Source organism: Mytilus edulis, chromosome 10 (genome assembly GCF_963676685.1).
Source record: "Mytilus edulis chromosome 10, xbMytEdul2.2, whole genome shotgun sequence".
Lineage (NCBI taxonomy): Eukaryota > Metazoa > Mollusca > Bivalvia > Mytilida > Mytilidae > Mytilus > Mytilus edulis.
The window spans coordinates 69,225,186-69,250,410 of NC_092353.1; the positions used below are offsets into that span (position 1 = coordinate 69,225,186).

Here is a 25,225-nt window from a genome sequence, read left to right on the forward strand (position 1 = left end):
TTATGTGGAGCCATAGGACCAAAAGAAACTTAAATATATGTGGTATGTTATTCTTTGCATTTAAAACCGCAAAAAGATTTTATTGAATTATATGTGAATACACTTACTGAACTATCTTTGGGATTTCTATAGAAAAGATCTGACATAAAATTAACATCATTTTAACTCATTGATTGCTACTGCTGGGGTACTGCTTACACGGGATATGAAAAGGGGTAATGGTGCTAAAAGTCGTATATCAGTTGCCTTAGCTTTATAAAACTGCAAGTGCCTTTCAGTTTGCTAGTTTGAATTGGAATGATTTATTTACTTTGCTTTAACTATTCATAACCCGATCTACCCTCTTTTTGAAAGATTTTTATATATATTAAAGCATTCCTGGTATACACGGTTCGCCAACACCATTTTTATTTCTAAAACCTTTTATGTGTGCTCCGTACATTTTCATGACCGTGATACAAAACGTTTTGAATATGTGTACTAACATTGCCTTTTCATTCTCATCGCATATTAATTTATGAAATCAAAAACTTTTGATTTATGTCGTATTTACAACTACTTAATTACATACATTTGAATTTTATAAGAAGTAAAAGTTGTAATGGGACGAATAATGGTTACAGTGTCCAAACACTGAGACTTTTTTTTTCAAAAGTTGTATTTTGATTCTTGGACCATGTATGACTAACATTTATTTTTATGGTGAGAATATTGTGAAAAGTTTTCTGTTTATTGTGTAACGGTTTTAAAAGTAAAGTTTTCTGTGTACAATTTTAGTGGATAAGAACTTTTAAACTATATATCACTCTTACTCTAAGATTGTTTAATTATTTTTGTGAGATTTTATTGGTCAACGCTTCAAAGAAAATAAAACAGAACTATGGTCACCCCAATATGATATTTGAAAATTTATACCGTGATATAGTTATGCCTCGATCAACTCGAACTAAAAAAGCAATTTAATGTTTGGAATAACGCTCGGTGCTTTGTCAGCTTGGGAAATGATTTGTCGATTACGTGGTCAGCTATGGAATGAATGCTTTATTGCTTTGTCGATTTCTTGTTCGGATATAAGTCTTAGAGTGATTGTTTGATATCCTGACTAGATGCCACATGGCTGGTTGATTTCCTGGTCAGTTGTAAGATTATTTCTTAGATTTCCTGGTCATCTAGAAGTATGATTGGTCAATATATTGGTCAGTTACAAGAATGATTACTCCACTCGACTTCTTTGCCAGTTATTAGAATGATTGCTTGATTCCTTGGTCAGTTGTAAGAATGGTTGCACGATTGATGGGTCAGCTACAGGGATAATTGCTCATAATCATAGCATCCATAGGACTTGAACAGCCTTGTCGTCAGTGCCAACGTCCTTATACATTTCTCAAATATCCATCTAGACCAGTTTACTATGCATTATATCGTATAAATCAAATTACATATCAACAATTTTTATTTTTATTGAATTCACTGTTCTCCTCGGAGATAACACCATGGAAGATGTTAAAATAAATCAGGTAAAAAGATATACATATGAACATTAAAAATTGAAATAAAAGGAACGTGAAATCCGAATAGATGTGATCGGGGAACGATAAATAAGTTTCAGTATAAATACCCCTGGTTAAATGGATAAACGACAAGTTGTTTCATCTCGTTACTAATTGATGGCCAAGTTGTTCAACTCTCATAATGATAAAGTGTAACTTGCCTTTATCTTTGGTGTTTGTAAAGAAGGGATAAAAGTGAAAGGTGAGAGCTAATTGAACATCGAAAAGAACGTTCAAAGTGACGGTATGACATGTTGATGAATTGCACTCGTTTGTGTTTCTTTTTAGGGAAATACTTCGTTTTTTTAGCTAGATAATATTTGGTTTACATTTAGTTTTTGGTAGTTTTTGCCGACTTACATTTTTACCCTAGCTTTTATAATGATGATAGGTTCCAGAAAAATATAAAATTTGTCATTTAAAATGTGTCCTTTATCCGTTCTGCATTGATGTCATGGGTAGCAATTTACATGGACTCTCAGTGATTGGATAAAGGGGAAGATGAAGATTTAGATTTTTTGTCAGTACTCACTTAGACCAATTTTTTTTGAAACAATAGTGCTAGGAGAAAATTACCTGAAATACAACAATGTATTTACAGCCATTTTCATAATGATACTCCTATAGATTCGAATACATGTACTGCTCTTGTGATCAGACACACGAACAAAGCTTGCACAGCAATATGATGTTGCTCCGTCGCCTAGAAAGACTGTTTTAATCTTTACTGCATTTCAGCAATTGGGACTGTATATAATGATCTGTATTTTACATTTGATAATTCTACTTTATCATTTGTGGTAATATCTGTATTGTGTGTTTTTATCAATAGCATTAGTCATTTCAAATGAATCCATTGTTGGTCGGTAATTCATGCCAAGGTCATATCTTGCGGACGAACGATACTCTCATATATCGGTATTCCGGGGTTGAAAAAACTAATGACGATTTCTTCGGGATATATATGAAAAAATATTTTATCTTTGATCGTATTACTAAGAGATATGATCAGGATTATATTTTCATACACTGATTTATACATGATAAATGTTTAAAAGTGCAAATTGTAAACCTTCAAAGGAATAAAGAGGAATACATATTAATGTTGATGTAAACAAACCACAAAGGGGTGGTAACTAAAACTTAATTTCTACTTGGGTGATTTAAAATACCGAGACATATGTATAGGTGCTTAGTGTTAAATGTGAAACAAAATTAATAAAATGTAAAGTAACAAATCAGAATAATTCGCAATCTAGCGTTTCCGGAGATTAAACTATTTCCACTCCGACACCATCTAACTTTTCCTAGTTTATATACCTTGGGGACTGCTGTAGTTTTTTTTTTCATGCAAGACTTGCTGAATATTTTGTTTTATTATAATTTTATTATCTTTTTGTTAGCTTAATGTAAACAAAATAATAAAGGATAATTAATGTATTTCATATCTCATAACTTGAATTCTTAAATATTTGTCCAAATTCCACGTAAAGTGCAAATATTCGACTTTTCAGATTCATATCAGTGTATTTGTGCAGTTGCCTAAGTTTTCATTTCTTTTCCTGACCAATCAATTCCAGTATTGTATTCGTATCGTTGTGAATTTATTTGGAGGTTATGTTAATTGATTGCCCCCCCCCCGTATTTTCCCATCTGTATAGACCCTCCCTTAAATCCCTGGTATTTCAGTAATCAACCATCTTTGAATTTAAAAATGCACGTAAAATTTAATTTTTATCAATGGACATAGAGGTCAAAATGGACCTTAAAATTTAGTGCATTTGGTTTCTTTATTCCATAATCATTCTACCTATCTAATAGAATGAAATTCAAAACAGTGTGGCTGTGGCCATTGATTGACACATAAAATTCATCCATTGACTGGGACAATTTAGGTGAACGTTTGTATGCAACGACCACTGCTCACTATGTACTTTTTAAAGACACTTTAACCGTGGGGTCACCAAAGGTTCTCAACATCTTAATAAAGTAATTCGAAAAATTAATCAGAAATAACACGATGTTTTCATTTATATCAATTATATAAATCAAAACATACAGGTTATTCCTGATTAATTTTTCGAATTATTTTATAATTAAAGGCGTTAAGAAACCTTTGGTGAGCCCACAGTTTAAATGTCTATCGTAGGTACGTCGTGAACAGTGGTCGTTACAGACAAACGTTCACGTAAATTGTCCCAGTCAATGGATGAATTTAATGTGTCAATCAATGGCTACAGCCACACTGTTTTGAATTTCATGTCTAGAATTATATTTCTTTTGATCTTTTAAAAATGCTTCACTTTAAGTAAAACAAGGAATCATCTGTCATTTCCAAATGCATTTAAGAATCCCCTTTCATTCCATTTACATGTAATTGTATTTGATAAAGACCTATTATTCAGCATTTAATCCCTAAAATCCCATACTCAAAAGGTTGATTGGCATTTTACCCGTTTTGTGTAAAACCTTGTAAATAAAGATTCACTTTTTACCCATCCTTGATTTAAAGTGAAGGCCATTGAAAGCTTTTTGATAAGAATTTGACATTCTCTCGATCCCGTCATAAGAGGTTTTTGTTGCAGGGACATGCTAAATTAAATATTTATCTCGTGTCAGTTTTGTTTGGTCAGGTTTGTGTTACTACATATACTTTATTTGGTTATATACCTATATATATATACACCACATGTCAAACTTATGACCCGATATATTGTAATATGATACGTAGGTCTTCAACTGTTTCTTATTTTACCTAGCATATGTAGTACTATTTCATTTTTACCGATGTAGAACTGAAATAGAGGCTTTATTCAAGCAAGTACGACTTGTGTAATATGCGAGTAAGCATGTTGGGATTTTGAGATTTTGGCGATCACAGAGGATTTTTATAATACCATGGTATTGACGAAAATGATTATCTGGAAAATCAGCGTCGATATTATTAGTTTCGCAACTTAAAAATCTCGCAAACATAAACAGTTCATAAGATAGACTAGAGTAAAGATCACCAAGCCTTGCGTACACTAAAATTTCAAGCGCGATTGCTGTAATCAAAATCCAGAAATCAACCAATCAAAATTCTGGATTTAGTGTTTTTCTCCGAGTAATGGTTAAAGTTTAATGACTGAGAACCCTGATTTTTTTTCTATCGGCAATGCAACTAAAACTTAAGAAGAGCGTCTGTTCAGCAGTACAAGATATATGATAACGCATCTACTCTAAATGAGAACAATGAATCGATCGCTTATTTACGGATAGTGTTACGCTCTCTGTTAGTTGAAATATACCTGAAATAACGTGAATATAATCACCGGGAATATGTCAAACTTGAACTTTCTTTTTACGCGAATACACCGGCAAATTAAGAAATCGCGAAATTATTTTTCTGCTAAAATTGGTCAAATTGATTTCCAGTTTTTCTCAAGCAATACATTTTATAAATGATACGCCGTATGGTTAACAAGTCTGCTGGTTTTTCGGTAACTGAACTCACGTATAAATAATCCATGACACCCTAACATTTCCAGTAACATTATCACTGACACGTTTAAGAGGTCACGCAACTAAAAAAAAATAGAGGTACAAATGTCGTGTTCAAACTGTTTTCCCAAGCTTCATTCTTAAAAAAACTTTTTATAGAACGCTGACCCATAATATTTATAGATCTTGATGAGAGATTATAGTCTGAAGATAAAATATAAAAAAAAAATTGAACATATGTTTATTGAACGGGGACAAATCCATCGGTGTTTTACTTTAAAGAGATGATCAAGAGGGTAATTTTACTTTTTACACGATTTTAATACAAATCGAAAATTTGACAAGAATCAAACAATAATCGGAGACTCGCTATTCCCAAATCAGAGTCACTCGATCTGTTGCTGTATAGAAGAAGAAGAAGATGCTTTATTTCCATAAAATGGGCTTACAAGGAGCATACTATGATATCATTATAATATTATTATTTGTATATTAAAATCAAGTACATAGAGACAATTATATTGTAAGATGAATATGATAAATAAAGAAAAAAAAATACTGACATGGCGGGTGTATGTCACAGGCACTTGTTTCTATCCATTGGAAGACCCACTATCAACGTATATTTACGAATATACGTTGATAGTGGGTCTTCCAATTGATAGAAACAATTGCCTGTAGTGTATGTACATAATTTACCCTTTGAGGTACATTGTAGCTGAGTTCATATTATCGATATGAGAAGATGTGGTATGAGGGCCAATGAGACAACTCTCCATCCAAGTCACAGTTTGTTTTGGCCGGAATCTAAAGTTTTCTCGTGTTGTCGGTTTTACGACTTGCGATGTTTCAATTACCTCATCGTATTTACTTGTATTATATTTTTCCGATTCAATTTTGAATATAAAAGGCTTGTTCAAAAATAAATAATCGTCTATCTCAATCTCTTATCAAGATATCATTTAGATTATTAAATTTTCTATAAGTACTTAGTTTATATCATTTTCACAAACACTCAAATAACAAAAAGACACGGCTATCATACAAAGTCATCTTAACACTTTAAAAACTAGAGATACCCGAAATCTATAATTTTGTTTTCGTGATTGGGTAAAATCATCCGACTATTTACTTATTCGGTTTGAAATCTACACCACGATTTGACAGCATAAACGCTATTTTAACATAAAAACGATAGGACGTTTACATAAGAATGTATTATAAGCCTTCACGACATGGAGATGCAAAAATTAAACAGTTGAAATGTTTACATCCTAGGGCGATTTAGATAAATGGAAGATTTTAATGAAGTTATACCGATCACTGTTTGTCACTTGCGCAGTATGCAAAAATACCGACGCTAAGACCAACTGTGTGATGTAATATTTAATATTCACAATGCAATCGTTCCTTTATTCAGAAGTTGTTCGCAAGAATGTTTTCCTTTTGTCAAAGACACAAGTCAAGACGACCCGTCCCATACTTCTCATGTAAACGAATTATAAATACACAAGAGTTAATATTAAATTATATTTACAAACTTAAGTTATATGACACTAATCTTTTATCAACAAAAAAGTTTATAATTGGAGAACGAATCGATCATTTGTCGTAGGGCACGATATTATCTGCTCTTCAATCTGAAAATGATAAAACCATAGGAGTTTGCGCATAACTACCGTATATTTGCATGCAATAAGGAGTAAATGTCTTTGCACCTATTTTATCTCGAGCAATTTTCAAAGTAATAAGATCTTTATTTTTATCAGAATTTTGTTTTTAAAAAAACTATCTATAATATAATTTCCGTAGAGCATGCTAGTATTGCATGAATATCTAGCACTGAACATTATTTACAACCTACACTTGATAAAACTGCCAGACATATTTCTAAGTAGAACTAGTCTAACAAATTGCTCGAAAATAAGTATTTATGCATATATGGCATATCCTATAATTCTCAATTTTATTTTGTTATTTGCTATTTAAGCGTTCATGACAATATAAAGACGGTTTTTTTTCAGGTCTGTTTTAGGAAATTGTATTGCACTAAAATAAAACCGGCGTACATTTAGACCGTGTCGAAAGAACGTATACAAAAAAAGGCATACATTCCATCAAAGATCTTATGCATTGTTTATTTATGGAAATGGTATATCATCATTTATAAGTATACATTCAGAACCTCATGTATATGTTTATATGAATAAACAATATTAATACAAGAGGGTCAACATGGTGTCAATGTAATAGTACACATAACAAAAGCTTTAAATGAAAATTTAGCGAACTTAGTAAACAGAAGGAGGTACAACCTTTTTGGGATAAACAAAAACTGGGAAAGATAAATAATAACTATAATACAACTCCCTGTTAGCAAATGAATTAATACTTTAATATGTATAAAGTATGTAGCAATTGCAATGTAAAGTTTATGTAGTGCATAATAAATTATAAAACTACTACCAGCAAGCGGTCCATTATTGCATAATGTGGATTTTCAAAATAAATAATTGCATTTGAAAATATAGAATTTTTGTATTGACTTTTATTTGGCCTTGTTCCTTGTGTAAATATTACATATCATCTAGATAAATATATTCATAATTATAAGGTTTGCCACAATTTTTCCACCACACCCTTTATTATTAACAGCTGAAAAGAAAAATTTAACATTTACACTTCAAACAAAGTTATTCTGTTATTAGCATTCCAAAACACTTCTCAAAGAGTACACTATGTTATTAGTTCGTGACACAATACTTATGACTTTGCTGCGTCTAAAATAGTCGTTATACAAAACGACCAGCGAAGTTGCAAGATATGCACAAAACATGCTTTATGATCATTTCAAGAATGATATGAATAGTAGAGTTATTCTAAGATTCTTTTTGATCTTTTTTCTGTTATTAAAAGAAGTTGTTCTTGCAAGTAAGCCTTTGTAAGCAACGTTATTTTTTGCAAGTAAGTCTTTGTTAGCGATGTTATTCTTGCATACTTGTAAAATGTTTACTCATGAATAAAATCTTCTTCTTATCCCACCTCTCCATTATTCGGATACGGGAACCTTTGTTTTGCGTTGAGGCAAACATTAGAAGAACTAAATGAATTGACAAATATGTTAGCTGGGTTTGGCAAAACACACAATTTTGGGTCCTTAATGCTCTTTAACCTAGTACTTTAGTTGATCATTTAACTTTTTTCATTCGAGCATTAGACGTAACGTATGTTTGGCGTTCACAATTTATGCCTGGTATCTATGACGAGTTTATTGATAAAACAGTACTGCAATCACGGTTTCATATAACAATTGCGAATCTGTTTTCTGTTTTGATGTATGCAATGAATATTTACTGAATTTTATCTGATTGCTTTATTCTCATACGTTCAGATGATTGTGTTACTACAGAGAGCCCATTTTTTGAAACTATTGATTACTGTGCATATAAAAAAAATCTTTTATGAATTATTTTAAACCGGGTATTACTTTGCTTAGATTCGAGCGCCATTAACGAGTCTTATGTACACGAAACGCGCTTCTGTCGTACAAAACAATATGCATGGCATCTTTGATTTGTTTTCACCACTGTTTAAGACAATTTGGCATTGACTGTTCTATTGTTTGTAAAGAACACTTTTGTAAACTGATCACACGAATTGTGTAAGACAACAACCTAAATGATCAAACGAAACCAGCAAAAAACATTTAAAGGACAACATTTTCTTCAGTTACCATCTGTCAAACTTTAAATCGCTCGAAGTGTAGAAACATTTTGAATAAATTTAACCGAGACTTCAAGTAAATATACCAGTATAAGTATATCCTAATGTACATTAAAGTATACTAATAGTACGTTGTCCACATTAACCAATGACCAATGACATGCATGCACTGAATCAGTATTAAAGAATTATATCGAATTAAACGTTATTAGAATCATTCTTTGTTATTTTGTGAATTTTCACTGCCCGTTCCTTTGGATTATACTGATGTCAATAATAACGTCCGTCGCCAGGTGTAATATTTGGTATTCGACTGGTATTAAGACAGATTAAAAACAGATTAAATCCAAATTACTTCAGATTTAATGAACTGTTATTCAGGTGTGTGATTGTTCTTAACGCTTGACGCTGATCACGCGAAATTAATTAACCGTATGGGTAGAAAACCAGGACAGTCTAATCCGATATCACGGAATTCCTTTGTAAAAACCTTTATTTAAAATACTAATCGTATTACATAAGAAATGAAAAACCGTCTATTATATACTAGTAAGAGGAATGTCAAGAGGGATTTTGGGCTACTTTTAGAATCAATGATCATAGAGTAAGCATGACCAGCTCCATTCTCCTGACATTTTTGTTTTTACTTTCCCTTAAAAGTAGTATATATATAGTGTTGAAATTGTTTGTGTCAATAGACCATGTTTAACGTCCAGTGACAAATATCACTTCTATGAAAATAAACTATTTTCTGTAATAGGTCGACACGCTAAGCCTTAATCTATACTTGCTTGCTGACAAATTAACTGGTTCAATACGACATGTTACTTTACCCGGCCACAACGAAACTGGCGCAACATGACATGTCACTGAACCTGGTCATCGTGCATTATTCTGAATCATCGTCTATTGTTACTGTTTACAGTTGCCTACAGTTGCATGTGTAGATCGGAACAGTAACTATACATCAAGATATGATTGAGTACTTGTTTGCTATGTCTGGTTACGAGATAAAGTTGCCCACTGCCTTCTACATAAACGAACTATTTCTTCCTCAAATTTTCTTTGCAAAATTGTCAGTTAAGTCTAATAAACATAAGATTTATATGCTGTCCGAACAGGAATGGATTACGTTGTTGGATTTTGTGTTGCTCACTCTTGAGTTGTCTATGTTGTGTTTTTCAACCTGGTAGTATCCTGACATCGAATCGAGAACGCTGAAGAACTCACGGAAACTTGTTCATACCCAACCGACTGTGTGTCTATTATTATCAGGTATAACCACAGCAAATTGCATATTGTACGCAGTTGCACTGAATTATACAAAACATAACTCATAATTATTTAATTAAATATATATTGGGTGTGACCTTTCGAAAATGAAATTGAGTTTTGAAATACAAAGAATAGCGGTGTCGGATCCAAATATGGAACATAATTATATTTACTTATCTAAGTTGTTATCGTTTTTGAGAAAATGTCATTTTCTGCAGATATATATTTATATGTTGAATAATATACAAACATGCTTCAATTTTATTTTATAATTTTCGATAATTGTCATGATTCGAGACTGACACTTAAAAATTAATTGAATGAAAATAGATTGAGAAATATTTATATATTATCTCATAAATTTACACTGCATATCACAACGTGTTTATTCTGTCTAGGGCATACTATATGGAGAAAAGGTGAAACTAGCACCATTTAAAGAAAACATCCTTTAAGATTATATATATAACTCAATGATAACTTATAAAGAGAATTTTGATTGTTTAACATGTTTATTTCTGATATAGTTTTGAAGTTTTTAATTATGTGCCCGTCCCAAGTCACGGGCGTTTAATTCAGTAGTTTTCGTTTGTTTATGTGTCGTATTTTATTTGTTTCATGTTGATGCCTTTTATATATATAGCCGACTATACAGTATGGTTTTCGATTATTATTATAAGTGGTGAATGACCTATAATTAAATCCTCGCTAGCATGTTGACTATGATCAGTATTTTTCTCATTGTCAAGCTTATACAGATACATATTTTCATAAATGCTATTTAATAGATGCATCACACTAAGTGATTTTAGAATTCAATGGACAATGAAAATGGCCTCATCATACCTTCTAATTTGAGAGTCGTACTTAGCTGACTTATGTCAAACTTACGTCAATTTAATATGTACTTTGCAACCTAATTCTTTGAAAGTATTTGATAATTATACCTTTAACGTTTACAAAGTACTCAGCACATATCATCGTGTTTATGAAAAGATGAGTAAATCATAACTTTAAGAAATTATATAATTTCTATAAAAATACACCACTAGATATAATAAACAAAAATATAGGTGATCTATAATCAACAAGAAACATACAACCTATGTAAATAATAAAAGAACGGATTCAAATAAGATTTGATGTCATCAGTTGTAAATCTTTCAAGAGGAAACCTTTTATCATTCAGTCATACATTCAATTTATAACTGATATGCAGGTAGGGCAGAGGGTAGAAAAGGCCTTTTCGGTGACGCGTCAAGGACCCACAATTCGGCGCCGTTGCGCGCCTTCTGATTTTATAGAAAAGTATCACATCGTATTTTTGTACCGTACGCGTCAAACGTACAAAGAAAATATCGCTAGGCTTATTTAAAAAATAAACTATTTACCGATGATTTTCAGATTAGGTTACCCCGTTCTCACCCTCATAGAAGTGTCACAAAAAAAACTGGACCAGATTAGAACTGAAATATTCTGCGGGGAAACGATATCTTTCACTTCTTCGTCCTATATTTAGAGGGATTAGCAGATATTTGCGAGACATAATACTTCTGTTTGATCCGAATTCATTCTTTTATTTTCACCGAGTCATTTCAACAATGCACATTTTAAACTGGAAAGTAAACATACATCTAGTACAATTTATTTTCAACGTTTATCTTTTGATTTTCACGGCAAGGTGAAGGAATTTCTTTGAGATCGGCACGCTGCACTTGTAAACTACTTGTGAAATGCTACGGAGATCGAACGAAAAATTTTAATGACTCAATTAATACTAAACTTTGTCCCACTTATTTGTTTAAAAATCCCGCTTAATGATGAGAATATATATATACGTACGCATATCTTAACAAAATGATGTAAAAATAGATGTTCAAATATGTTAACATATCGGTTTTGCAGTTTAATTTGAGCAATTATATCAATTAGATCTATAATTTCTGAATACTTCGTACTAATTCTATTCATGTCTTTCAACAAATAAAAAAAGTATCGATTTTTAAAAGTACTCTTGTTTTATTATAGGCGGAGCTGTTAATGTAAAAAAAACCTCATAATCGATTCGATCTAGTGTCTTTGATGATTCTCTTTAGTATACATGTACTAGTGTATGAAGATTGATATGTACAACGAAAATAAAACTGACTGTTTTACCAATTAGCTAAATTGGTTTTGAATTATTGTGGGAATGAGTCTATATTGCCACCTGCCGTTTGTGTGTGTGTTTGTGGTTTTTTTTTTTTATATATTTTGTGCATATGTTGTGCTGTTACACCACTGTCCCATATTAAGGCGAGGCGGGTTGGGCGCCAGCAAACATGTTTAACCCGTCACCTTTTCTATTTGGGTGTCCCAGGCCAGAATCCTGTAATACAGTGGTTTATAATGTTGCCTTGTATAATGTTTGTTTTACATTTATTATTTTGTACATTAATCGTTAGTTTTCTCGTTTGAATTGTTTTCTATTAGTAATTTTTGGGGTATTATATAGCTGACTATGCGGTATTGGTTTCGAACATTATAGAATGCTGTACAGTAAACTATAGTTGTTAACTTCTATGCTATCTGGTCTCTGGTAAGGAGTTGTCTCATTAGCAATTATATCACATCTTAGTGAAGATCAGAACACTATTTTTTACATTTTTTTTAAGTGTAGCAGTTTATTTAAAACTGAAGAACTAAATCAGATTACGAAATGAAATTCTAAATTCTATGTATTATAGACAGTATATAACTATATACGATTTACACTGTAAGATTTATAACAGGTCACCCAGACCACGACGACATAATATGTTGATTGTGAAGTGCTGTCTGAAGACCACAATCATGTTTTCACCCATACAGACGACTACAAAGAACCCTATTTATTTTATTGTATTGACACGCGTTCGTAAATTATTTTTATAGAACGATATGTTTTGATAACACTTGTTTTGAACATAGAAACTTGAGACATATCTTTGTTGATTTGTTTTAGTATACATGGTATAGCTGACTATATTTAGTTAGGTACATGTTTTATAATGACAGTATTGTAAATATAAATTTAATAGTGCCAATAAATGTACCAATATCGATCCCATTACAATATATTTCCATAAATAAAGCGAACATTAAAAAATAGTGTTGAAAACAACTTAACCTGTATTTTTAGAACTATAAATGATCTTTTTAAAAAATCTATTTTTATCCTTTACGTACCAACTGAATCAAATTTTTGTATATATTGCGGTGTTCGATTAAGAAATCAGGCAATACCGTTTATTCTTTTGGTCTGACAATTATAATGATTTTCTCCATTAACTTTTCATTTCTGTTAGTCAACAACTTTAATAATCTCAATCACCATGAGATATTTAAGTTTCATCCTAAATGCGCGCGAAATTTAACGTACCATAAAGAAAAATCACAAAAATACCGAACTCCGAGGAAATATCAAAACGGGAAGTTCCTAATCAGATGGCATTAAAATCAAAAGCTCAAATACATCCAAAGAATGCATGGATAACAACTGTCATATTTCTCGGACTTGGTACAGACATTTTTAAACGCGTTGTGGCAAAAAAAATAATGTATAAATGGAATAGTTCCGCAATGTTCGCGCTTGATCAAACTCCCCGACAGTTCCAGCTCCGATCCGTATACTACTCTACACTCATGTAATGATGGAGTGTAGGAAAATAGTTCCGGAACAGAAACGACCACTGTACGGAGTTTGACGCTTGATATGAGTTACATTTCTATGGGAAAAATACACTTAAAAGGAATGTACTTTGATACCTCTTTTAAATCGCAATCAATTAATATATCATAAGTACATTTATTAGAGTAAGATATTCACATGAATTATATTAGTTTAAAATGTTTTCATGCAAAAGTTCATATAACTGTATATATATTGATAATGTTTCGTTTGATTAATATTCTCAAAAACGTCAGTCTTGAATATAATAAATATTTAACCCTGAGCATATACATATTATTAGTTATTTTAATGTATTTTTAAATGATTTAATCGAAATACAACACATTTCTCATTCTTCAAAGACTTTTAAACTTCATTGCAAATTATTCACTTAGATTTTATAAATAATAAATATCAAATGATGCGCTATTGAGTTAAGATATATATTACGTAAAATGTGTTCGTCAAAATATAGAGCAATTAAAATTGATAAATTAAGTGCACCAGACAGCGTAATGAATAGTTCACACATTTAATCAAAACTTTGGCTTTGAGTAAGACATAAGCACAGATTAATAGGTAAGATATGTAGTACTTCTTTTATTAAAATTATTAAATGGCGCGTAAGATGTTTGTACGTAACGACAACACTTCCTGTAAGTCAAGGTCAAAACGCTGTACTCGAGTGAACGCATACTAGAGAGTCGAGTTGACTACAATGATTGAAAATCAGAAATTCAAAATGTTTTCCTTTACTTCCGGTTGATAATACAAGAGCAAAATGAAAAACAGTTGCATTATGGCACAATTTCAGATTTTTGCTGTATTCAATAAAACTTAAACGAACCAAGTAATAGTGCCGAGACAGCTTAACAAAAAGGGACAACACTTTATTGATGTTCCGCTTTTTAATGCCAGTTTAAGATATTGACGAATTGACATTCAAGAACTGCGAATTTTACAAAGTAACAATAACACACTTAATAGTATACGTTATGAAAAGTGTCTTAGATTATTAAAACCACCGAAGGTATAAATACAGGGGCGGATCCAGCCATTTTAAAAAGGGGGGGTTCCTAACCCAGGACAAAAGGGGTGGTGGTGGTTCCAATTACATGTCCCCATTCAAATGCATTGATCGCCCAAAAAAGGGGGGTTCCAATCCCCGGAATCCCCCTCTGGATCCGCGCCTGAAATATATGTGCGTACTCCCAAGTCATTGAAACCTCGGATTATGCAGCCGTTGGTCGGACTTATTTCTTACTGTTTAGAATATTTTCATTCAAATAACATTTCTCCATAATATAACCTTTGACCTGTTCAGTAGCTTCTTGCATGTTACACACTCTATAAACTTCTGTTTTCTATAAAATATCTGTTTTATTCATGAAGAAGTTTTAGTAACAGGCTCTTGACGCTTAATGACATGTACCATCAGAAAGTGAAGAGCGTGTTATTGAGGAGAACATTCAGTTTCAGATATGCAATACACAAATTCTTTTCTAATATATTTGATGATGAACGATAGCAACAGAAATTTGAGTAATGAAACGGAACGAAGTTTGCAAAATGATTTAATTTTCATATGTGAAGTGACAATTGCCACTCAAGAATGTATTTTTTAGTTCGAATACAATGTGTTTAAAAATACAATTGAAACTCACCTCACTTAACAGATTACAGCTTTTTTTTCGCTATTTGTCCCCAAAGTACGTTTTATAAAGTTTTTAGTGTTTTATAGTTTTGCAAATGATTTACGGAGACAGATTTAACGGAGAAAGCTAGTTTAATTTTACTTTGATAACAACAGCTTAAAGGCATGGCAATCGGCAACCACATTATAAACTTTTAATTATTTTATTTTTTTCAAATGCGGTTTGTCTTTTCTCTTGAATTCTTTATTTTCACTTAGTTTGCCTCGATCGGCTGTTGTCTTCTTAATTTCGTTTTCTAATCTTTGCATTCGGTATTTTCTTCCTGTTGTCTGTAGTTGACGATTAGTAATACCAATTCTTATCAGTTAGTCCCCTTAACATCTTTGCATGCGCAATTCATTAATTTTAGTCAGAATAGATACTTTGACATGTAAGACCTTTATTAAAAGATCCGTTTTATATTTGCAAGATTACTTACAAAAATAAAACTCTCAAATATATAAACTATTTTCTTAATATGCAATTCAAGCATTAAAACGAAATATCGGATTACGCAATGTTTGCGTTCAAACATGCTATTAATGTAAATAATAGTGTGTTGAAAAAAACTTGAAAGTATGCTTTTCTTATATAGTGTCTTCGATTATATACTAACTCCGCTCGTTTTAGGCATAAGACCTACAGTACGGTGACCGAATAAAACGATGTAATGTGTAGTATGTTTACACGTAACTTCATACATTTATTAATGTGACAACACGAGTTTCATTAAAAATCACTTTCATTTTAAAGTTTTAATCGTTTAGAATATCACCTCATTCATAAAATATGATGAATATAGACACCCATATCATTTCATTGTAGTTACATGAATTTGGTTTAATGTTTTGTAACAAGTATCATCCGGAAACGTCCGCTTTGTTTGCAAATTGTCTACACGAAACTGAAAAATGTAAAATGCATGTGTGTGTGGGCTACTCTTGTTTCCGTAATAATTTTTGATTTAGGAATGGATCCATAACAACACGTCTTGATATCGTCTGTGAATAAGATATGCATGTGAATCAATTTTTGACAACTTTTTATATTTGTATGTAAATAAGATATGCATGCGAAAAGAGTTTGTGCATCCTTTTTTGACAACTTTTTAATATTTTTTAACACCATTATGATCCTTGGAACTCAACTTTTATACTGGGTAACACTAAAAAAAAGGTCTTAAAATTGGCGGTGGCCCGATATCAAAAGTGCTCTTTTTGTAAGAGGTGTTTTTGCAACTTTAATTCGGTCCATTGGTTGATTAAGTCAAACGTCTAATTTTGTCAGTTTTTTTGGAATATCTCAGTGTTCTAAAAAATGAATACATTATATAATGTTTGAAGGACTACAAACGCATGACTTACTCATGTAATTAAGATATGCATGTGAAATGAGTTTGTATTTCAATTTGTGACAACTTTTCAATATTTTTAACACCACAATGATCCTTGGAAGTCAACTTTTATACTGGGTAGCACTCAATATCTTTGTAGAAAGGTCTTAAAAAATCGGTGGTGCCCCGATATCAAAGGTGTTTTGTTTGTAAGAGGTGTTCTGTGTATTTTTGATTGCTCCATTGGTTGATAACGTTTAATGTTACCTATTTGCACGGACTTCTCCTTTTTGAATATATCTTGGAGTTCGTTATATTTGCTATACTTTTTTTTTAAAATATCTCAGTGTTCTGAAAAAGGCATAAATTATATAATGTTTGTAGTATTAAAAACGCATGATTTTCTCATAAAAAGTATATATGGACATGTCTATCAGAAAAGTAAAGATATGTTTCCCTTATATGAAAAGGAACAAAAACTCTCAAGTATAAAAAAGAACTAGTGAATGCAGTGTGCCAGTATGCTGAAAAATAATGTATGTTTTTTGTATTTTTAGTGAAGATTAATGGAAGTTACGATGACCAGATGTTAATGGGTTTAATGTTAGTAGTAGTACCAAAAGGAGCCAAAGACGAGAAATTAACGTTAGGCGCGCCCAAGGTAAGATTGTATTCATATGAAGGGTTATAGCATCTATTGTAACAACTAAAAATTGAAATAACTTTCAAGATTAAATTTTTATCAAGAAAGCTCAAATTCGAGCTTTAATTGAAATTACAAAAAATATTGAAACTCCTTCATTGGAGTGTTTTGCGAAGTGCCGTTTTCCCATTTTGTGTTGTCATGGACCAGTGAAGTCTTCTCTCTTTTCTCTATTTGTTTTTACCATGAAATGTGTACGATTGGCCAACAGAATTACGCCATATGCCACCTCTATAATTGCATAGAAATTCAATGGTATCTTAAAACGCACTGTAAATACAAAGATTGTTAGTTCTGTCCATTCAAGCTATTTCAACTAATGTCAAAAGAAAGTATCCCTTTAATGACGTGAAAGTTGATTTACATATTTATATTTACTGTAAACTCGGAGATTTATAGGCGTTTTGTATTTTTAAAATATAAATCTCCTTGTTGCTTCTTTGTAAAATAAAGTGACTGAATATTTTTGTGACCAAAGGAATGTAACCTTTCTTTCAAGAACTTCGTGCTTTATGATTTTTAACAGTCTAAATCCCCATGTTATTTTATTTCAAAGTTGCTGTGTTAGCCAAGCTTTTGCGACCAAAGGAATTTCACTTTTCTTGGTGACAACTACTACAAAAACAGGATTATTCAATAAAAACAACCAGAGTGTTGTTTTTAACAACATTGTTATGTCTTGATAAACAAATTAGTATCATTTTATAACAATAAATGTCTATTTAGAAGATATGATTGTCAATATTAGTGTACCATACATAATTTACTACCACACAAAATCCTAGTACGGTACAAGCTGCCCGGAAGCTGTTATTTTGTCTTGAAAATCAATTGTGGTATAAGAGCAATTATTAATTTTTGACAGTCCTTGTAACACTGTGACATCTTAACATCTAATTGATTAACTCGACTGTAAAATGATTAATATATGACAATTATTACACTATAAAAATCAAATAAAAACTAATAATCAGTCTTAAAATTAAAACAAAGAAGAGAGACATAATAGTATAATAGTAATAGACTATGACTATTGTAGACTTAACGGTGTCTCTCTGAATCATTATTATAGTTATTCAGACTAGAAGATGTGTTTTGATTGCCAATAAGACAAATTTCCAACAAAGACGAAATGCACGACAAAATGAAAGCTAATGGCCTTCAGCAATATAAGAACAACGACCTTGGAACATCGTGTCAACTGGGAGATCTATACTCCAAATGCATCCAATACCGGAATGATCCGCGCTTCTCATCTTTTTTGTTGCATTGTCGTTGGTTTCTGGATTCAATATACTGAGAATGAGTATAAACTTTAAACTTCCTTAAAGAGTTGGCCGTTTCAGAATCTAAAAGACTATGGGTAATTTCATTGTTCGTACCCCAAAATGAAAATAACGTTATGTCATTGGTTGAATTTCCATTGTTTAGGACGTTTTTAACCAATCACGACGTTTTGGTGTACACTTTTGAAAATATTACCCAGAATGCATCAGATTCTGAAAATGCTTTCATACAATAACTGAGCATTGATGAAAGATAAGTTCACAAATTGAACAACAGAAAAAGGGTTAGTTCTTTACAAGTACAACTAATTAAAAATAAACAATTCTACCCGATATACACATGTAAAAGATCACTATAAAGGACTTGATAAAAAAAATAGAATTTCATGGTGGATATATGAAGAATGTTTAAAAAAAGAGTCCTAAACAGAGTAACAAACGTCATCTAAAGCCACTTTTGCTGAGGGAGATGAATCCTTACTTTCTTTGTAATTTCTAGATTTATCAACTTTTAAAATGTAAGATATGCTTCATTAATAGATCCTGTAAGTGCTACGGCACTTACTACTGGCTTATGCATTTAGAACTCCTTACTGACACGTTTATAAAGATAACACTTTGTAAACTCGTAATGTTACTATGAAAGACTTATTTGAAATGGATGTCTCCGCCCGTGCATTAACAAAATCTTGAATAAAGACAAAGTCTTTACTAACAGGTCATAAATTTGTTATGAAATCAGAATATAATAGCATAAGAACTCTTTTAAAAGAGCAGATTGAAGGGTTCCAAGCTGACTAAACAATTGTGATTGCCGCTTCAATAAGCTAATTTCTCTTATGACCTCTCTTTGAGAGAAGTGTCTAGTTAAAGTGTTTCCAAGGTGACAATGTTATTATTGTGTACTTCATTACTGCACCAAAGCAGAGCATTAAATGGGTAGACAATAACTGCCTCCGCTTATGCTGTAATGGAATAATCTTATAAAAGAGGCACTTTATTCGAAGTGATTTACTTAAATGAGGGTTGATAAGTTCAGGATAAGCTATTATATTGTTTTGGTGTAGATAAATCATTTTACTCATTATCTTCAAGCAAGAAAATTGTTGAAATATATTCAATGTAGCCAATACAGAATAGTCTTTGATATGCATCTATCTCGCCGAACTATTTTGGTGTTCTTGCTCTAAATGATGTTACTGAGAAAACACGATCTTCTCAACCAATAAACATGTTCTAACATAAAAAAAAAGTAATATCTACACTAGCTGAAAACTGATGTTTACAATTATTGGTCCTTTGTCTTGTGCAATCTAAAAAAAGTACATTCGCTTTCTCCAAAAAAGTCTTCATAAAGGATACAGTTGATACACATAAACATGTAAAGTCTGCTTTATGTCTTGAATCACGCATAGGAATTGACAATGAGGATCGGTTTCAAATTTAATTTAACGACACAATACATGATTTTAATTTTCCTATTGTGAACTGCCCATTTCTTTGCAGCAGCAGTCATATGCTTACAAATAATAAACATAATCATCTTTCTTGTCGTAATCACAATTCCTTCCTTTATTACTCGATTTTCGCATACTGAAAGCGGCTTATCGCCGATATTTTCGATTTTCTGTTTTAAAATAATATTTTTAATTTGAAAAAAATCAAAAATCCCAATTATCTTATTAACTAATCAGGTGTATCGAGTTAGAGAAGAACGTCTGTCAATTACTTACCAGAAATAGTATATGGAAGGAAGTGCCATTGTATCTTCGCAAGTTCTATTTTAACAATGCAAACGATGTAGCACTTATAAACTTGGAAATAATTTCTAAATTTTCTTCTTTGATATGCCCAGTTTAAAGTGTTATCAAGAGTTGCATTTGTTTCTGAAACATACACCCTCTATTATTTATCATAATACTTGTCGTCAAGTGTTATGTCTGTTATGAAATGATATATTTCTTATGACGATTGATATTTAGGCGGGAAAAACAACTATTTTCATAAGACTATTTTTTTATTGTACTCTAAAATGACCTGCAAACGTGCAGCATATATCCTGGTGAAGTCATGCAACCAATTGATGGCATATAAGTTTGCCACCATCAGAAGTACCATATCAAACGTTTCAATGGGTTGTGAGTATAAATTGCTACATTCACGTTGTCCTTTTTTAATTTCAGATATCTTGGGAATCTCAAGTGAAAACTGATTCTGATTGTGACCATACTGTTATCACTCATCACTACCTCATGCGAAAGAAGGGACTAGAATTTAAATGGCAGGCTCCAGAAAAAGGCTCCGGATGTGTAGAATTCAGGTATGTCTATATAGTAGAACATGAATCAAATAAGAAAAAGTCAAATAAGTACGAAAATGTATGTGTTAACGTCTAAATTTGTTACTAGTTATTTTTGCTGATATCGTTTGAGTCATTTAGGGGGTTGCATGCTCTGGAAATAAAGAATACATAATTCCTTGGTTAAACATATGGCATCCAATTCGATCGTCTGCGTATTTCATAAAGAACATTTAATTATGTCGTGTGCTTTTAGTTAGTTTTACAAATACATACATTTTTTAATAAAAACATTTCTTGTGAACAAAAACGTTAAGGTAAGTTATTCAATACAATATCGTTAGAGATGCAATGCGGAATTCACTAATTTGTACTTACATTTTTTTGTTGTAAAATACTTCGAATTGAAAAATTAAGAAAACATAATAAAACAAAGCGTGTGTGGAAATATCAAATATTGTAACAGAAGTGAATAATGTTTCGAGTTTCAATGATAAATGTAATAAGAGAGAAAAGTTTCATAAAATCTGAGCCTTTTTGTAGTAATTCAGTATAAACAAAACTGTTTAATCATTGTGAATTTATTTCTTTACTTTTGGGGTAAAAAACAAATACATTTCAACACGCGTACGGAATTACATCTTATACTTGATAAATTGGTATTAGTCAAATTTATACCCACGTTTTGACTTCTTTTATATCAGTCGCACAAAAGGATTGAAAATTTATTTGAAAATTATGCATTGTGAACATACATTTCCATACATTAACGAGTATTCGATATGGCGGTATGCAGCAGACGATAGAATTAGCGCGGTATGATAAACAGTTTTAAAAGTACAACATTGTAATTTATAATTTCCTATTGGAAACCATAACTTAAAAGTAGTCCGTTACATTAATCAAAGATGATATAGGTCATTTTCAATCTTAAAAATTATATTTAAAGTTTTCACATAATCCATTAAAGTTTTGTGTTATTATTGATGTCTCGTTTCCGGTTTAACTGAAACACGATTTGAACATGATTAATAACAATCTAATATATTCCGTATGTCTGATTAGACCCTTTCGTTGTAAAATTAGTCATGCTCAAAAAGACTTCGATGGCAATCATATTCAACGTTTCCCCGTTATGTTCCACTAAAATGCGACACGTTTCCCATGCATCCAGTACAAGGACTATATTGAACTATTGCCTTATCATACAATGACAGAAAGAGTAATCATTTAATCGTTAATTATAAGACACTCTTTAAGAAGTTGATAAACAAGAGTACAGAAGATATACAGATGTATTTTACAACCATTTGCCGCATTGAGTCGTTGTGTCATTTACGGAAACCTCTATCTCTTTTTATCAAAGATATTGTCAAGTTCTTTGTATATTTTTAAAGTTTCAAGAAAATTGAAATACAACAAAACACAGATTTGAGCTGAAACATTTGGCATAACACAATTTTGTCATGTTCCTTATTATGACAGTTAGTCATCAGTCTTTTCAGTAACATTTGTCAGCGCATACTATCACCAATTTGTTTTCCTTTCAGTTTTTTCCATGCGATTGAAATTAGAATTCTTAATGTATTTTTTTATCCAAAAACCAAGATCCCATTTAACATGCCGGTACGATGGCAAATAATCTCAGTTAAACTGTTAAACACAGTGAATGGTAGTTGTACAAATATATTGTAAAAGAAACTTAATTTTCAATCTTATAGTAAGTCTAGTAGATCTTACAACTGAAGCCGTCAACACTTTGTTTTTTGCATCATTTGCAGCCGTGTTTTTCGTTATTACCGATCCATATCACACTCTGTTTAGTCTTTGATTATGTACACAAAAAAACGTTTGTTTATTATGATAGGATAATTAGATGATTTTCCTACAAGTTGGATATTGCCTTTGATGTTGGTTTTGAAAAAGTTAGGAAAAAAACCCAAGAAAGCTTCATTTTTTTCCGCTAATTAGCAAGAAACATCATAGTAGCTGTTGAAAGTGAGATTTTGGTTTACGTGTTCCTTACTTTGCATGCCAATGCCAAACAAATATTACATTTTACGTTTCTTTCTATGATGCTATCAATTACGTTGTCGTGCATCTTAAACTAAGTAGATGAATAAACACAAGTCAACCGTTTATAGAGAAAATGATCTGTTTTGTTGTTTTTTGTAACACCGATTGATACTTTTCATCGAATATGTACTTTCCATACGAAACAAGACAGGTTCCACCTGATGACATGTGAATATCGACCTGCTTACCCTTTCCGGTACAGCTGAGATAACTCGGTCTGTGTTGCATAGTCTTTCTAAGAAGTGTTGTGTTGGACTGCTTTTTGTCCTTTCGTCGTGTTTCGGTTTTTTATGCCATGCATGCTATATATTTCTTGTTGTTGTTGACTAATGTTTATAGATACTCCTTTTCCATGTCTTTGGTCTATTTTTTTTAAGGATCTATATTCTAATGTAGTCTAAATCTCTTTATTTCATGACTTTCAAATGAAATGTAAAATTGAAATTGCGGTAGGTTTGCATTATGTTACAAGCGAGTGCAACACTTTTTTCTTTTGTATTCAATTTGCTTTGAATAGAAACCAACATATTTATTAATATCAAATATTTTTATTTTAGTAAACGCTTCAAATGCAACATTAGTTGGCAAAAGACCAATGAAATGAAAGTTCTCAAACACGTGGTTTTAGAATAATATATATGCAAATGAAGCCAAATATTTTTAAGATTTGTTTTATAAAGATTCATAAACTATATTATCACCCATGACTTGCTTTTGCTATGATTAGGACGTACCAGGCTGGAATATTTCAAATTTAACGCTACGATTGTGTACAATAATATTACTTGGGAGGAAGTGACGTTTCTTGATGCTTTCGTCACGGTTATACGGAATCACAACACCAAACCGTTAGGATTTCTGTAATTAGACACAAAAATAGAGACGAGGATTTGATTCCTGCTGTGAAAATCTGCATTTAAATAAGTGTCAACTCTGCATGTATATTGAAACGCCCTAGTCAATAAGCATAATAATTTAGTAAGCATGATATTGCAATTTTGTAATCATATTATTTCTAAGTCCCCCAGTACCATTTGATAACGGATTTATAAAGAACCAGTAGAGAAATAGTTCGGCTCAACTGAAATATAGAAGATTGCGGTGAATAGTTAACGTTTCTTGCAGAACATGATTCTAATGATTTTATTCTTATCCCTCATGGAAAGGAAAATTAAAGATCTTGTAAATATTTAACAAAATCAAATGATTGAGCAACAATCAGTTATCCGTTATGCCATTGGCTGTATTTGTCGATATCTAAGTATTTATCCTTATTAAGGAATATGGTGCAGTTGATGACAGAAGTTTGTTGTACGTGTTCTATTCCCTTTTTCTGTAGGTTATATGTTTTGGTATTGTTAAAGGTCATAAGGCTACCTATAGGTCATAGTGCTATTATCATTGTCGTTTGGTCTTTTTGCGATGCTTGTTTCATTGTCTTCAATTTTTATGCCCCACCTACGATAGTAGAGAGCATTATGTTTTCTGGTATGTGCGTCCGTCCGTTCGTTCGTCCGTCCGTCTGTCCCGCTTTATGTTAAAGGTTTTGTCAAGGTAATTTTTGATGAAGTTAAGGTCGGAACAACTTGAAACTTAGTACACGTGTTCCCTATGATATACTCTTTCTAATTTTAATGCCAAATAAGAGATTTTATCCCAATTTCAAGGTCCATTGAACATAGAAAATGATAGTGCGAGTGGGGCATCCATCTGCTATGGACACATTCTTGTTTATTCCTATAACCAAACGATAAATGCTTCAACATTTTACATACTGTTAAAATCGAGACATCTTAAATCAGTTTACTAGTATACGCTATTCGGGTGGGACTTCCTACTTGGACTGCATAACTGTAGCAACATCTGTTACGATAATGACGACTGTTTGCAGAATAATAAGGATCCATCACCAAACAGATAAGCCCCGGCAATGGCCGTAGAATGATGTAATATTTGGACACGTTTATAAAACGGTTGCCATAGAGATATATGTAAATATATATCCTTATTCAATGAATGCTGTTCATCTTAATGTTTTTATTCCTAAATAATATAAAAAAAGTTTAAAAAAATGAAACTAATGATCAATCTGATTACAGTTAAAAATGTCAT

General features: G+C 31.7%; 1 protein-coding gene across 1 annotated transcript in view; it reads left to right on the forward strand.

Moving 5' to 3' along the window:
- Window positions 1-25,225, forward strand: part of LOC139492935 (uncharacterized) — a 96,368-nt gene that overhangs the window by 16,737 nt on the left and 54,406 nt on the right. The window contains exons 2-3 of the mRNA XM_071281083.1: window positions 17,307-17,410; window positions 20,922-21,058. Of these exons, the coding sequence (XP_071137184.1) occupies window positions 17,307-17,410; window positions 20,922-21,058 (241 nt within the window). The remainder of the gene's footprint in view (window positions 1-17,306; window positions 17,411-20,921; window positions 21,059-25,225) is intronic.